This window comes from Oncorhynchus gorbuscha, linkage group LG16 (genome assembly GCF_021184085.1).
Source record: "Oncorhynchus gorbuscha isolate QuinsamMale2020 ecotype Even-year linkage group LG16, OgorEven_v1.0, whole genome shotgun sequence".
NCBI classification, from domain to species: domain Eukaryota; kingdom Metazoa; phylum Chordata; class Actinopteri; order Salmoniformes; family Salmonidae; genus Oncorhynchus; species Oncorhynchus gorbuscha.
In genome coordinates, this window is record NC_060188.1 from 45,865,769 (window position 1) to 45,881,111 (window position 15,343).

Sequence of the window (15,343 nt, forward strand, 5' to 3'; positions counted from 1 at the left end):
TCTTTTCATTGTACACTTCACTGTACATGTAAACGAGGCCTGAATTAGTATGTGTAAGTGTACTTACTGAGAACTTGTCAAAGCACTCAGTGTTAGCATGGTATAGCTCATCCCTGATATGTTTTTTTATCTGATTACAGTATGACACCGAGACTGAAAGCAACCTCCAGCAAGTCAAAACTCTGTTGGCAAGCACTCAGAAGGACAAAGTAGAGCTGGCCAATCAGCTTGAAGAAGAGAAAAGGTACATTGTCAGGGATTTCTATGGAATGATTCATTTGTGGCACAAAAATATATAAATACTAAATTGCTCAAAGCAATTGAATATATATATAAGTATCCACTTTCATGACAACAGGATATTACTATTGTCATTTCGGCAATTGAAACCAATGCTAAAACCTTCAAGTGCGAAAATCCCCTCTATTATTCCATTTATGGTACTCAGAAGAACATTGCTAGGGCATTGTCATTTTCATATGCCCTGCTTTTAAAATACACATTTTATTAGCTAGCTGCATTAGCCATCTTTGGTAGAACTTTCCAGTAAAAGAGATAATATGCGTCCCAATGGCACCCTATTCCCTATATAGTAATACTTTTTTCAATAGGGTAGCCATTTGGAACGGATCCATGGTTGTCGGTACTGTGATCAGACCTGTGCCAAATACATATGTCAAACACTTTCACATACTTAAAGTGCGCTTCATTTAAAATGACCAGTTTTCAGGGTGGGAGTATTTAGCACTTTTGGGACTATTCCATTGCACAGAGCAAGCTCAGTCAAGTGTACCTCAAGTGATTGAATTGACATACTGTATGCAGTTCTTGAAGTGGGACAATGCTTTCCTATACAGTGTACTGAGTCCGACTCCTCTAATTTTCTACTGCTGGAGTACTGGCACCTTTTATGATGAGTATGGTCACCCAAAATGAGTACCCACACCTATTTAGTTCTACTTCATGCTCTGTCCGTATGTATTTGAACCAGGTGTGGTACTGTGTAGCTCAGTTGTTTAGAGCAGGGCTCAAATACGCATGTCAAAAATGTATGCAGTCACTGTACTGTAAATAGTTTTAGAAACCATTTGTTGGGTCGTGATGCTCTTCTGTGGCACTTCCCTGACACCTTGTGGCCGACGTATTATTACAGGAAAGTGGAAGACCTTCAGTTCAGAGTGGAGGAAGAGTCAATCACCAAAGGAGACCTTGAGGTATTTATCTACCAATTGGTAAAAAGCTTAGATCAATAGTTTGATAAACATGTTTTGAAGGTATGAGAATGTGTGTTTTATAAGATTACTTTAGCAAAAGTGATCGGATTTTGCTCTTTCTATAGTGTAATGTGAAAGTTATTGAGTAGTAGGCTGGTAGCGATCGACACCATGATGCTCAGTTAGGTTAGAGTGACCAAAAGCCTGTGCCAAACATATAGTGATTAAAACAAGAAGTGAGAAAGATAGACAGGGACGTTTCACATTTTCAATGTTTAGGGGCGGCAGGTAGCCAAGTGGTTAATAACCTTGGGCCAGTAACGGAAAAGTCACTGGTTTGAATCCCCGAGCTGACGAGGTGAAAAATCTGACTAATATGCTCTTAAGCAAGGCACTTAATCCTAATGACTAAAATGTAAATGTCTATCCTCCTCCAATCTTTTGACAGAAAATCCCATGTGTTGTGTATTTTTCACACAGCCTCTTCAATCTGTACAGGTTTCTGTGTCTTGTCTTTTTTTCTACCTCTGGTCTCTCTCCGTTCTCTTTTCCTCTCTGTAGACTCAGACGAAATTGGAGCATGCCCGTTTTCGGCAGCTTGAGCAGAATCTGTTCCTCGAAAAGTCGAGAGCAGAAAAGCTTCAGAAAGAATTAGAGGTGAATCGGGTAACTGATAGCCCATCCTAGAGCCCCTGCCTGTATCCATTTTCTTTGCGCTTCTCCCCTGTATCTTTTGTTTTGGTTTCTGTGGGACTTGCAGCACAAATCCTTATCATTCCTGCCCTGCACCTGTCTCCAAACCCAGTCACTCATACAGAACATCCTGTCAGTTACCTCATCAAACGGCATAGACTACAATCAGAATTGGATGCCATTGCCCTGATTTATTTACCAATGCCAGGAATGCTCTGTACAGATATTAGGTTTCATGTTGAGAGAAACAAATTTCAAGCCTGACGACTCACACTAAACTCTTCCGCTATTCTGTCGTTGCTAAATACTTTAGTCTGAGACTGCCATCTTTGAAGTTGTTTGTGGTGACGTGGGGCATTGTACAAAACAAAGTAATTTAACCAGAGTATCAAAGCCAATGACGAATTTTCAAACCGCCACTGGCTCTGTTCTGGCTCTGACCCAACCCATAGGTTTCTGGACCAATCAGAAATCCCCGAATGTGTTCGCATTCAGTGATGGGTCAGAGAGGTACTCAGATCCAGACTCATTGCGGATAAGAAACGAATGTCTGTGGACGTGGTGTAGCGTTTGGCCGGAACAAGGAGTCTGAGTAGTCAGGCAAACAAATTGCACAAGTGTAACCTGAATTGATTATTTAATTAATGTATGAACAATTGGCCTCACATCCAATAGAAAACCGCTCTATCGCATCTCAAATGGCACCCTATTGCCTATATCATGCACTACTTCTGACAAGAGCCATATGTGCTCTATGGGGAATAGTGTGGCAGACACAGCCTCTATCTATTTCTCTCTTGGCTCTCAGCTCTATTTCTCTTGGCTCTCTTTCCTCGTTCCTTTTGCCGCGGACTCACAAAAATCTTGTTTGAGTTCGCAGGGTGCAATGCTGGAGCGATTGTCAGCTGTAGTCAGCGTCGTTTCCACTGTTGATGTCGTAACTTTAGTTTATAAGGAGGTTAAATTGGTGGCATAATATTAGAATTAGCACCAATGTGAAACTTCCATTAAGTTCTGCTGAGGATCAAAATCTTGCCTTATACAGTTATGTACAGATATAAACTGTCACACAATCATTTTGTGGTGAAACACACTTAGCACATTTGGGTCATGAATGTTATATAGAGCTACAAATATACTGATTTTACCTACAGGGAAGACGCAGACTTGATGCAGCACCCTTGAGGTTGGGTAAGAGAACCAAGGTGAAACAAAATGGACTCGTCGTTTCGTTCAGCTATCTAAACTGTTTGATTCCCAGTTGTCTATTTTTGACGACGTTGATCTTGCGAAGTCAATCTTGCCTTTTTCTTGAACTGTTGCTATTAGGGAACTTTTTGATAACTACTTTTCCTAGAAACCTATCAACTGTAGCGTTGATTTTGCCTCAATGGTCTGTATTAACATACTATGCACCCCGTGTCATTATGTCTGCTCTGCCAAACATGGAGTTCTATCATTTTTAATTGGATGTTTGAAAATGTCACATTTTAATTACTATGTGTGGTCCTAGTAATTGCCTATCTATGTGTAGTGTTATGTCTGGGGGTTTTTGTGTGGGCTTGTGCATCTGCCTGGCTTCTTTAGTGACAAAATAGCAAAGAATGGCTTGCTTTCTTCTGATTAGGTTGTAATGCACCTGCTGATTTTAAAAGCTCAACTTGTTTTTGATGTCTGCGAGCAAAGCATTTCCTCAAACCAAGGCATTTCCACTGTAATGCGGAGCCCAGCTTGTACGCTCATATGATTCTCAAAAGGCCTCTTTTCCTGGGCCTGCATGCTGTAATCAAGTATTTTATTTGGACGCTTGGTGCTTGAAAGATGCCATCCTGTTTCAGGCAAGACGTCATCCCCGTTACAGGACTGACACTATCCGGTCATTCTGTTACGGGAACGATACTCCTGACTGTTTCAGTAATGACTCAAACCACATTAAGGCAATGACGGTCTCTCTCTCTCACTCTGCCTCCACAGCAAAGCACAGTTGAGGAGCAGAGCCGCGTCATGCAGCTGGAGGATGAACTGGCTCTGCGTCGGGCCGAGATCGAGGAGCTCCAGGTCCGGCTCCGGGATGCGGACAAGGACGGGGACTCCACCCAGGGGCCGGTGGCCCAGTCGGAAACCATTCTGCTCCGAGAGCAGCTCCTGACGGCAGGCCGGGAGCACCACAAGGAGAGCAGCCAGCTGAGGGAGAAGTACGAGGCTGCAGTGGCAACGGGCCAGGAGGAGACAGACAAACTGAAAGCCACTGTGGACAAACAGAGCCAGGAGATCATTGAGCTGAAGCAGAAAGTCCAGCAGGCCTCTACAGAGAACATGGAGATGATGGACAACTGGAAGGTGAGAGGCACTATTCTCAGAACATAAAGGGAATTAAATTACTCATTTGGAAATGTAGGTTTCTCTCTCTCTCTCTAATCTTGTATCCCTCTCCTCAAGGTCAAGCTGGACACCCTGGTCAACGACCACCAGCGTTCCCTTGAGGACCTGAAGGCCTCACTGTCCAGCGGTTCGGCCAAAGGCCAGGATCAGGAGCCCCAGGAGCTGAGGACCACACTAGAGAGCCTGCGCATGGAGCACCAGCTGGAGCTGGAGAATCTCAAGGCCAGGCATGAGATCGAGGCAGCCATGCTGGCCAAGGAGCGTGACGATCTGCGCTCACGCCTGCAGGATGCCAAGGACCAGCTAGTCGAGAACAGCCAGAACTGGAATAGCCAGGCCCAGATGAAGGCCAGGAGTGACCAGCAGGCCCTGGAGCTGAGGGAGGTCTGGGAGAAGTTCCAGAAGGCCCAGCTGAGAGTGGGCGAGCTGGAGAGGCTGCAGGACGAGCAGGACGGCGCCCGAGACAAGCTCCAGGAGCGCTTGGAGCTGGCTGAGAAGAAGATGGTGGACTACAAGGCCCTGCAGAAGGCAGAGGCCCAGAGTAGACAGGAGCTCTACAGCCTGGAGGAGAAGCTGAGGGTGACTGAGAACCGGCTGCAGGCGGTGCAGGATGACCACCACATGCCACAGGATGCCAACGTGAGTCCTCCGGGGGGATAACTGTGGTAGCATTGGTTGTATATGCTATGCTGTGCTCCAGATGAGATTAGAGTCCAGTGACCCAACTATAAAATGCACTAATGTTGCGTTTAGAGCGCTAAAGGGCGCTAATGTCCTTATTCATGTGATATAATGCTAGCTTTCTAGAAACATTCTTTACACAAGTAAGTAAAATACTTCCACATGATATCCATGCTTTTCTAGTTCCTTGTGTGTTTCCATATCTTTTCCTTGAATAAACAACTAAAGCAATGAGTTGGATTTTAACTCTCAATTTTCTCATGGATTTTAACTCTCAATTTTGTCTCCCTCTCAGGTTATAGAAAATAATGACATCTTGGAGGAAAAGATGAAGCTAAAACAGAATGTTGAAGGTATCGTAAATGTTAACCTGGCTAATTAAATTGTATTGTTACTGTATACATATGTTTAGGAAAATGAGGATGGTTTTAAAGACCCTTAATATCCAACCGCTGTTATAGTAAAGCATTTCAAATGTCAGACCTCTGCAGGCTTTTGATTGTACTTTGAGGACCTTGCATACCGTAAAACTTCAGTTATTGGAATCATCCGTTTTTATTCCCAGTAAGAAACTGCTAGCCCTTGGCTGCTAACAGCTGAGAACTGCTAGCTAACTGGCATGCACAAAACAGTCAACATCGGGTGTAAAGACAGATATTGAGAAGGGTCTATCTGCAGACTGTGTTTACTAGATGCTGCACCCACTTACTTTATGCCACACCAACTGCCATTGAGGCTGTTAGCTATCTAGCAGCCTCCCAAGTGGTGCAGAGGTCTAAGGAACTGCATCTCAGTGCTAGAGGCGTCACTACAGACCCTGGTTCGATTCCAGGCTGTATCACAACCGGCTGTGATTGGGAGTCCCATAGGGCAGAGCACAATTGGCCCAGAGTCGTTAGGGTTTGGCCGGGGTAGGCCGTCATTGTAAATAAGAATTTGTTCTTAACTGACTTGCCTAATTAAATAAATGTTTATAAAAAAATAAATCTAGGACACCGGCACACAGTGTCCTTCACCCCCGCCTGCTAAACACTGCTTTCCCACAGTTATTTTAACGTTACAGCAAAGGTATTCACTACCCAGTAGTGCCACGCAAGAGTTGGGTTGGCTACACTAGCTACGTACTTCCCTCGCCGTAAAGTTAACAGAACTGCTGGCGCAGAATTTAGTGGGTGCGGCATGTAGTAACTACAGTCTGCAGATAGACATTATTGCAGAAATCGTCCGATCGTCCTCGTGATAAAAGTAAGAACTGCCGAAAATGCACAGTCAAAGAGGAGAATAATTATTCTGTCAAGAGGCATACTAAAACAAAACAAACATGACACAGTGTGTGAAGGATAACACATTAGTGAAGGAAATGAAGAAATTCATTAAAATGCTGGAAGTGAATGCTAGAATTAAACAAAATGTACTATGCAAATGAGCAAAAGCTGACTGCGTTAAGGAAATAGAAGCCTTTCTCTAATAAGTGCCTGTTGTGTTCATTGATTTAAGAAAATAAACGCCCAGGCTTTTAATTGAAGTTTTACGGTAGTTAGATTCCAAGGTTTTTGACCAACGGTGGTTTTACGTTTCTTTCAGAAACTATGGAGAATCTGACCAAAAGAGAAAGAGAGGTCTCTACTCTCACATCACATGTCGATGCCCTCAAATCACAGATAACTGGTAAATGATACTGCTACGACTACGATATGTTGCGTAAAAGGTGAAAAGAGACTCCGCACACTGATGAAGACCTGATTGGTCTTCAGAGACATTGTCAAATAAATTCCCATGGGAGCATAGAATATAGTGTGTGGAGTATATCTCCACCTTTTATTGAACATTCTTTGATATCCAGAACCGATTCAAGTCAATAGATGTGTGTATGTATGTAATCTCTTTTTTCTATTTATTGTATTTTGCACTCCATGAATGTCTTGACAAATACGACACATTCATTCTCTATCAACTACATGTACAGTGTTTGATTGCCTGAGAACATTTACTCTCAAATATATTGCATGAAAAAGAAGTAAAGTAATGAAATGATAAAACTAAAGTAATTAATAATAAAACAAATGAATAATAAAAATAAAACATTTCACTGACTGTCGACTGAATATACATATCCTTTTTTTCAAACAAAAATATAAACGCAACATGTAAAGTGTTGGTCTTATGTTTCATGAGCTGAAATAAAAGATCTCTTTTCCATACGCACAAAAAATGTTTGCCAAGATATTCCATCCACCTGCCACATATGGCATATCAAGAAGCTGATTAAACAGCATGGTCATTACACAGGTGCACCTTGTGCTGGGGACAATAAAAGGCCACTCTAAAATGTGAAGTTTTGTCACACAACAAAGTGCCACTGTTTTGATGGAATGTGCAATTGGCATAGTGACTGCAGGAATGTCCAACAAAGCTGTTGACAGAGAATTTAATGTTCTACCATAAGCCTCCTCGACAGACCACGTGTATGGAGTCGTGTGGGAGAGCAGTTTGCTGATGTCAACGTTGTGAACAGAGTGCCCCATGGTGGCTGTGGGCTTATGGTATGGGCAGGCATAAGCTACGGACGACAAACACAATTGCATTTTATCGATAGCAATTTGAATGCACAGAGATTCCATGATGAGATCCTGAGGCCCATTGTTGTGCCATTCATCCACCGCCATCACCTCATGTTTCAGCATGATAATGCATAGCCCCATGTCGCAAGGATCTGTACACAATTTCTGGAATCTGAAAATGTCCCAGTTCTTCCATGGCCTGCATACTTACCGTGTACAACAGCGTGTTCCATTCCAGCCAATATGGAGCACAGCCATTGAAGAGGATTGGGACAACATTTCACAGGCCACAATCAATAGCCTGATCAACTTTAAACAAAGGAGATGTGTAGCGCTGAATGTGGCAAACGGTGGTAACACCAGATACTGACTGGTTTTCTGATACACGCACCTACCTTTTTTTAAGACACCTGTGACCAGCAGATGCATATCTGTATTCCCAGTCATGTGAAATCCATAGTTTAGGGCCTAATTCATTTATTTCAAATGACTGATTTCCTTATATGAACTGTAACTCAGTAAAATCTTTGAAATTGTTACACTTTGCGTTTATATTTTTGTTCAGTGTATAAGGTGCTGACATTGCAGTACTTGTTGGTCCAAACCAAACATTTAACTCTAAATCCTTCTCAAACTTCTTTTTGTCCACCAGCCTTGGAGGGCAAAGTTCGCTTGGGTGAGAAGAAGGGCGATGCCCTGGTCAAGGAGAAGATGCGCCTGGAGGCCGACCTTGAGTGCATGACCAAGAAGTCCCATGATGCGTCGGGACAGCTGGTTGTCATTAGCCAGGAGCTACTGAAGAAGGAGAGGTGATTTAATAGCGAGAGAAAGAGGGAACACTATTGATTTTACACCACAGCTCAGTATTTCCCCTTTGAAATACGGAATAAAACATGGCAGCCCACCCAAAGCTACAAGATATAGCTTACATTCATCTGAAGGAGATTAGATGTTTGCTAATGCACTTGTATGAAACTGTCCCCCGTCTTTACACATAGAGTATTTTGTGCTAGAGTCATGCGTTTTCAAAGACTGACAAAACAGTCGCAACTCGTCTTTGTGATATGCAGTCACTAGATGTATGCTAGACATCTGTTTTATGAGGATCAATCCACTTAGGTTAAAAGCAGTTAAGGTAATGGAGAAAATTAGCCTGATTAAAAGTAGGCCTAAAAGGCCTTTTCACCCCTCAAATCATTGCCTTGTCATAGCTGAGAATGCTATGTTACTTTAAAGTGTCCCATTCCTCAGTCTAAGGCATTTAGGTTGATTACGCACAGCGCTTAGGCCTGGAAATATAAGCAAACATTTATTGAAAGGACAACAGCACAACATTATGTATCTCAGTGACTCTTAGGGCACCTATGTTTGCAGTATTTAACTGTGTCAACTGCCTTTCATAGAGAAAAACAAATATGCCATGTATCATAGATAGTCAAACAACCCTGAATCTAGCCTGGGTGCCAGTCTCTTTCTGCTCTCTTGCCAACTCTGGGGAATTGTCATGCAAATGACACAATTGCTCTGGGGAATTGTCATGCAAATGACACAATTGGAGTTGGCAAGAGCACAATCAGGTCTGGGACCAGGCTACCCTGAATCAGGAAGGCAAGGGTAAATCTTAACGGTACTCTTTATTGTATTGTCCCCTTGTGTCAGGAGTCTGAACGAGTTAAGGGTGTTACTGCTGGACTCCCCTCGCCACTCGCCCGGCCTGGACCGAGACCTGAGCCGAGAGGTGCACAAGGCTGAGTGGAGGGTGAAGGAGCAGAAACTCCAGGATGACATCAAGACCCTGAGAGACAAACTGCTCCTGCTGGTGAGAGGGGAGGGGCTGGGAGATGTCAATCACAGTGCTGGCTACGCATCACATCGTGTGTCCATCAACTTAGGGTTGTATTCACTAGTAACCAAACGGGAGTAAACAGGCTGAAACGAGGAGGAATGCTTGTTTTCTTTGTTAAACGTTTTGCTATGCTGTGTGCTAATCAATGTGACACAGTTTGTTGTGTTCTCACAAAGATTAACTCTGGTCTAGAAGTAGAAAAGCTCTACGTGATTAAGATTATAAATGTTCCATGTTTCTTATTTAAAATGGATACAGTATTTGGCTATTATTTCATTCATGTCTGTATCCTATATGATTTAAAATATGTTTGACTCTGTGTATTCATATCAAAGGCAGACCTAGCAATGACAGATGTAGCCCTCCACATTCGTCCAGCAATGGATTGAATAACTAAACAGGGTTGTGTTCATTAGGGCGCACAACTATAAAAGTCAAAGTAGTCTATTCCTGTTAGTCTGTTTTCTTTATTTTAGTGCCTAATGAACACCCAGTTGATCCATACGCTTTATGTGTGTGTTCTCAGGGCAGGGAGAGGGGCTCGCCCGCAGATCACAGGCGCTACTCGATGCTGGACCCGTCGACCCTGGACTCGGAGGTGACACTTCTGCGCCAGCGGCTCATGAGCACAGAGGAGGCTCTGAGGGGAGCCCTGGAGCACAACCAGGAAGTGGACCAGCTGGTGCAGGCCATGCGCACGCACCCAGACAAGAGCGAGGTAAACTAGAACAGGACCACCTCTAGCTAGCACTTGTTTTGCCTTTCTGGGACAGATTTTGTTTTATAGTGACTATTTTGAAGTAGGGTCTACTTGCAATGACTGTGATAGTTTTTCCCTATTTAACTTAGTTTTTATCCAGAGTGACTTAGTCACCCTAATTTAATGTAATATAAGCTACAGTTGCAGGCACTAAAAGTTAGGCCGTGTCATGGTTTTGGCAGAACAATTCCTACAATGTGTGTGCAACTAAATGTGGCACTCTATCGTCTCCAAGTGGTGTAAAATACCTATGAAAAATACATTAAAGTACTACTTAAGTCTGTTTTTTTTCTCTGTATCTGTACTTTACCATTTACATTTTTGACAACTTTTACTCCAATATATTCTGAAAGAAAATAATGTACTTTTTACTCCATACATTTCCCCTAACACCCAAAAGTACTTGTTACATTTCGAATGCTTAGCAGGACAGGGAAATGGTCCAATTCAGAGCATCCCTGATCATCCTTACTGCCTCTGATCTCACGGGCTCACTAAACACAAATGCTTCGTTTGTAAATTATGTCTGAGGGTTGGAGTGTTCCCCTGGCTATATGTAAATTAAAAAAACAGGAACATCGTGTCATCTGGTTTGCTTAATATAAGTAATTAGACATTTTTCATATTTTTCCTTTTGATACTTAAGTACATTAAGCAATTACATTACCTTTAAACCCAAGTATTTTACTGGCTGACTTTCCTTTAACTTGAGTTGTTTTCTATTAAGGTAATGTTACTTTTACTCAAGTATGATAATTGGGTACTTTTTCCACTACTGTCATCTCCTTGCGATAGTTTGTCACAGAAACCTTTACCCACAATGGTAACATGAGTTTGATTGGCAAATGTTTAAAAAAACGTGTTTCCTGAACGGCAAACAGTGTATGTACCATGTAACAAAGTACTAACAACACTGCAATTACATTGTACTTGCCTTTGTAACAACCACATAAATACATGGTTTCAGAGTCATTTAATATAAAGTGGTACCGAAGGATGTTCGATACAAAAGTCAGGATATATGAGTTTGAATAGTGCAAATGCACGCTTCTTTCATGAATCTCTTTCAGGTGCATGGTGGTGCAAATTCAGCCAATGGAATTCATCAACAGAATACTTCCTTTACTCAAGATGTAGGTATTAATTAATCATAATAGCACATCAATCACACATGTTGTATGTCATATCAATGACATTTATCTTAAGTCTATAGATCAGTTACAGATCAGTTAATTAGTCACTGTCTAGAGATTTACTAAATGCCATTATTGCCATTCCCACAATGAGTTGCATAAATACAACATTGACAGCCGGTTTACCTAACACAGATAAAGACTAGTTCTAGACTTAAAAGCATGCTCATTAGAGAATCTCCATTTTTAAAATGCTTTTTCTTCTAAAACAAGGCATAATCTGCCCTAGATTAATACTCTGACTGAAATGTATTTGACACATTATTTGAGCTTCTTCAATTTGATGGCTTTTACTCCCCAGGAACAACACTGATATAGGAGAAGAAGAGCTCATCTTGAATTGGGGAAATACAGAGGTACATTTTAAAAGAAGAAGTCAGTACGACTTGGGACTAGCACGCCACTGGACTCCAGACAACATTTCCTGTTTACAGTTACTACCAAAATAATGTCGCTCTATCTCAATATGTACATTTATCTGTTGCAAAAAAGAAAAACACCCATTAGCCAAACTTAAAATAGCTTGAAGATACTGTAAAATGGTCGACAGAGGTGAAGAATTATAGGTATGACTTTTGAAAACTGATACATACCCTGCCTACATACCCAAGGATGGTATTGGACATTTGGGCATGAGATAACCTTTTATCTTAGTTTATTAGAGATCGTGACCCCATGAGCCTTGAAGGATGAATTGTGACTCCAGAGAATGAAATGACTCTGGTGTCTGATTGAAAACAAAGATTAAGAATTTGGCCTCAATCCATCACTTTTTGTTTTATTTATTTGCCACACTTATTTTTTTTAATCCGTCTTCGATTACTGTAGCTGATTTGACCAGTGACGTTCAATTTGCTTCATAGCGAACATGCTCTGTAGTGAACATGTGAATGAAACGGGGATGCTGCTGGATTTAAGCTGATGTTGTATCTACATATGAATATAGCTGCATTATCTGAAACCTGTGCATACTGTAAAAGTGTATTTAGTCAACTGAACCAATGCAACTTGGTGCCGTATGTGCACCAAATAGCTATCAGTTTAATGGTTTACTCATTTGAACTAAGTAATCCTTAATTCCACTGTGGCTTTACTGGATAGTGGGAAACCATACCACTTTGTAGTGTTTTCATACACGTGAGGGGAAAAAAAGAAGAAGAAAAAAAAGTCTTAACTTCCTATTGTTGATCATTTATCTAAAGAAAGTTCAACCTAGATCAATGCCTTGGGATCACTTTGTCCTTTGATTCGAGTAGGCCACTCAACGGCTGTTTGGAGCACAATGCAAACAATGGAACATTCAAAGCTTGTGTCCCAAATGGCACTCTATGACCTATATAGTGCACTACTTTTGACCAGAAATGTAGAGAACTATATAGGGAATAGAGTGCCATTAGGGATGGAGGCCTACTGTAACTGCTTCCTCCATTCTGGATGATCCCTCCCTTCTGGGTGTAATCACAATGTACAGAATTGATACGTTACGGTCTTCCAAATGTTATTATCTCCATTGAACAAGCCAACAGGGAGTTTCTAAATGCAGTCCATTACTGTATTCTTGGGAGATTAGTTGATATTCTGGCTGCGTCTCGAATGGCAACCTAATTTCCTATGTACAGTGAGCTCCAAAAGTATTGGGACAATGACAAATGTTTTGTTGTTTTGGCTCTATACTCCAGCACTTTGGATTTGAAATTATACAATAACTATGAGATTAAAGTGAAGACTGTCAGCTTTAATTTGACGGTATTTTCTTTCCTTATCGGGTGAACCATTTAGAAATTACAGCACCTTTTGTACATAGTCCCCTCATTTTAGGGGACCTTAGGTATTGGGACAAATTCACTTATGTGCATTAAAGTAGTAAAAAGTTAAGTATTATCGCAGTGCTAGAGGCGTCACTACAGATCCGGGTTCGATCCCAGGCTGTATCACAACCGGCCGTGATCGGGAGTCCCATAGGGTGACGCACAATTGGCCCAGCGTCGTCTGGGTTAGGGGAGGGTTTGGCTGGGGGAGCTTTACTTGGCTCATCGCGCTCTAGTGACTCCTTGTAGTGGACCGGGCACCTGCAGGCTGACCTCGGTTATCAATTGAACCTTGTTTCCTCCGACGCATTGGTGCAGCTGGCTTCCGGGTTAAGCGGGCGGGTGTTAAGATTCGTGGTTAGGCGGGCCATGTTTCGGAGGACCTTCACCTTCCGAGCCCGTTGGGGAGTTGCAGTGATGAGACAATGACGAAATTGGGGAGAAAGGGGGGTAAAATACAACAACAACAACAAAATTCTAAGAATAATATTAATAATAAGTTCAGTATTTGGTCCCATATTCATAGCATGCAATGACTACATCAAGCTTGTGAATCTACAAATTTGTTAGATGCATTTGCTGTTTTATTTTGGTTGTGTTTCAAATTGTATTGTGTCATTTTGGAGTCAATTTGATTGTAAATAAGAATATAATATGTTTCTAAACACTTCTACATGAATATGGAATAGCTAATCCTGAAAGAATTGTGAATAATGATGAGTGATAAAGTTAAACGTACAAATATCATACCCCCAAGACATGCTAACGTCTCACCATAACAATAACAGGGGAGGTTAGTATTTTTTCCTCATCATTATTCATTAATCAATCAGGATGATCCGTAATCATGGTAGCATCCAGATTAGTGTAGAAGTGTTTAGAAACATATTCTATTCTTATTTACAATAAAAATGACAATACATTATCTACCATTAATTTATATTGGGCACAAAATAATCTGAAACACAACTAAAACAAACAGCAAATGCATCCAACAAATGCGTGGAGTCACAAGCTTGATGTAGTGATTGCATGCTATGAATATGGGACCAAATACTAAACTTTTGACTACTTTAATACACATATAGGTCAATTTGTCCCAATTATTTTGGTCCCCTAAAAATCGGGGTTCTATGTACAAAAGTGCTGTAATTTATAAAAGGTTCACCCGATATGGATGAAAATACCTTCAAATTAAAGCTGACAGTCTGCACTCAAACCCGTAGACATTGTATAAATTCAAATCCAAAGTGCTGGAGTACAGATCCAAAACAACAACAAAAATTGTCACTGTCCCAATAATTTTGGAGCTCACTGTGTATTGTGCACTACTTTTGACCCGGGCTCTACCCCTGGTCTAAAGTAGTGCACCATTTTGAATGCAGACTCTGTCTTTGGGAGAACATTATTTTGATGTGACTAATGTGGAATGTAAGACTTGGGGATTGACATTTCATGGGCAAAGTGTAGGGCTGGCCTCTGGTCAGTGAAACTGAAGCTACAAATTGTCATTGGATATTGTATATGGCCTTTTTCAGATAGGAAACACTTCGTACCCTTAATGCTGTAATGATTTCTGAGATTGAGTCATTAAATGTTAACAATGTGGGCAAAGGATTATGGTGTTTTATTTAATGTGCACATATTTTCTGATGTGTTAAGCATTTATTCATGTCGTGTGCAGACTACGTAATGAGCAGCTGACCAATTACGTAAGGCTTTAGCTCTGGGTTAACTGAGATTAGGCCTTTATTGAACACCCATTTACAATTTTCTCACTCACAAATAAATCCTGTTTGTAGTTTTCTTACCTGCTGGACATGGGCACACACACACACACACACACACACACACACACACACACACACACACACACACACACACACACACACACACACACACACACACACACACACACACACACACACACACACACACACACACACACACACACACACAGCTCCCACTTGGTGACTAATGGTGTCACAATAAACATTTGACTCAGTTGTGGAAGTGATGTATCCTTCATGGGAAAATGGCCATGATAGAGGCTGTGAAGCCCAAAAAAGTGCAGCAACAAATGCTGTGAAGGTGTTCAGAAATGTACTTCTAAAAGTGAGACCAGACAGAGTACAATACTGTACTCAAACACTAGGGGCAAAGTAGGCTGCTATTCATGATTTATGCACTTGGCCAATGTCACCA

The 15,343-nt window shown here is 41.5% G+C and overlaps 1 protein-coding gene across 5 annotated transcripts in view; it reads left to right on the forward strand.

Annotated features, from left to right (window-relative positions):
* LOC124000103 (CAP-Gly domain-containing linker protein 2-like) overlaps window positions 1-13,218 on the forward strand; it is a 76,839-nt gene extending 63,621 nt beyond the window's left edge. For 2 of the 5 annotated variants that reach the window (XM_046306232.1, XM_046306233.1), the window contains 13 exons: window positions 141-244; window positions 1,154-1,214; window positions 1,776-1,871; window positions 3,062-3,112; window positions 3,882-4,247; window positions 4,347-4,928; window positions 5,266-5,323; window positions 6,555-6,638; window positions 8,184-8,340; window positions 9,191-9,350; window positions 9,904-10,095; window positions 11,208-11,270; window positions 11,632-13,218. In XM_046306232.1, coding sequence (XP_046162188.1) covers window positions 141-244; window positions 1,154-1,214; window positions 1,776-1,871; window positions 3,062-3,112; window positions 3,882-4,247; window positions 4,347-4,928; window positions 5,266-5,323; window positions 6,555-6,638; window positions 8,184-8,340; window positions 9,191-9,350; window positions 9,904-10,095; window positions 11,208-11,270; window positions 11,632-11,643 — 1,986 coding nt within the window. In that variant the 3' untranslated portion in view covers window positions 11,644-13,218. The remainder of the gene's footprint in view (window positions 1-140; window positions 245-1,153; window positions 1,215-1,775; window positions 1,872-3,061; window positions 3,113-3,881; window positions 4,248-4,346; window positions 4,929-5,265; window positions 5,324-6,554; window positions 6,639-8,183; window positions 8,341-9,190; window positions 9,351-9,903; window positions 10,096-11,207; window positions 11,271-11,631) is intronic. The other 3 variants (XM_046306234.1, XM_046306235.1, XM_046306237.1) reach the window with 3 other exon arrangements.
* Window positions 13,219-15,343: the final 2,125 nt, after the last annotated feature.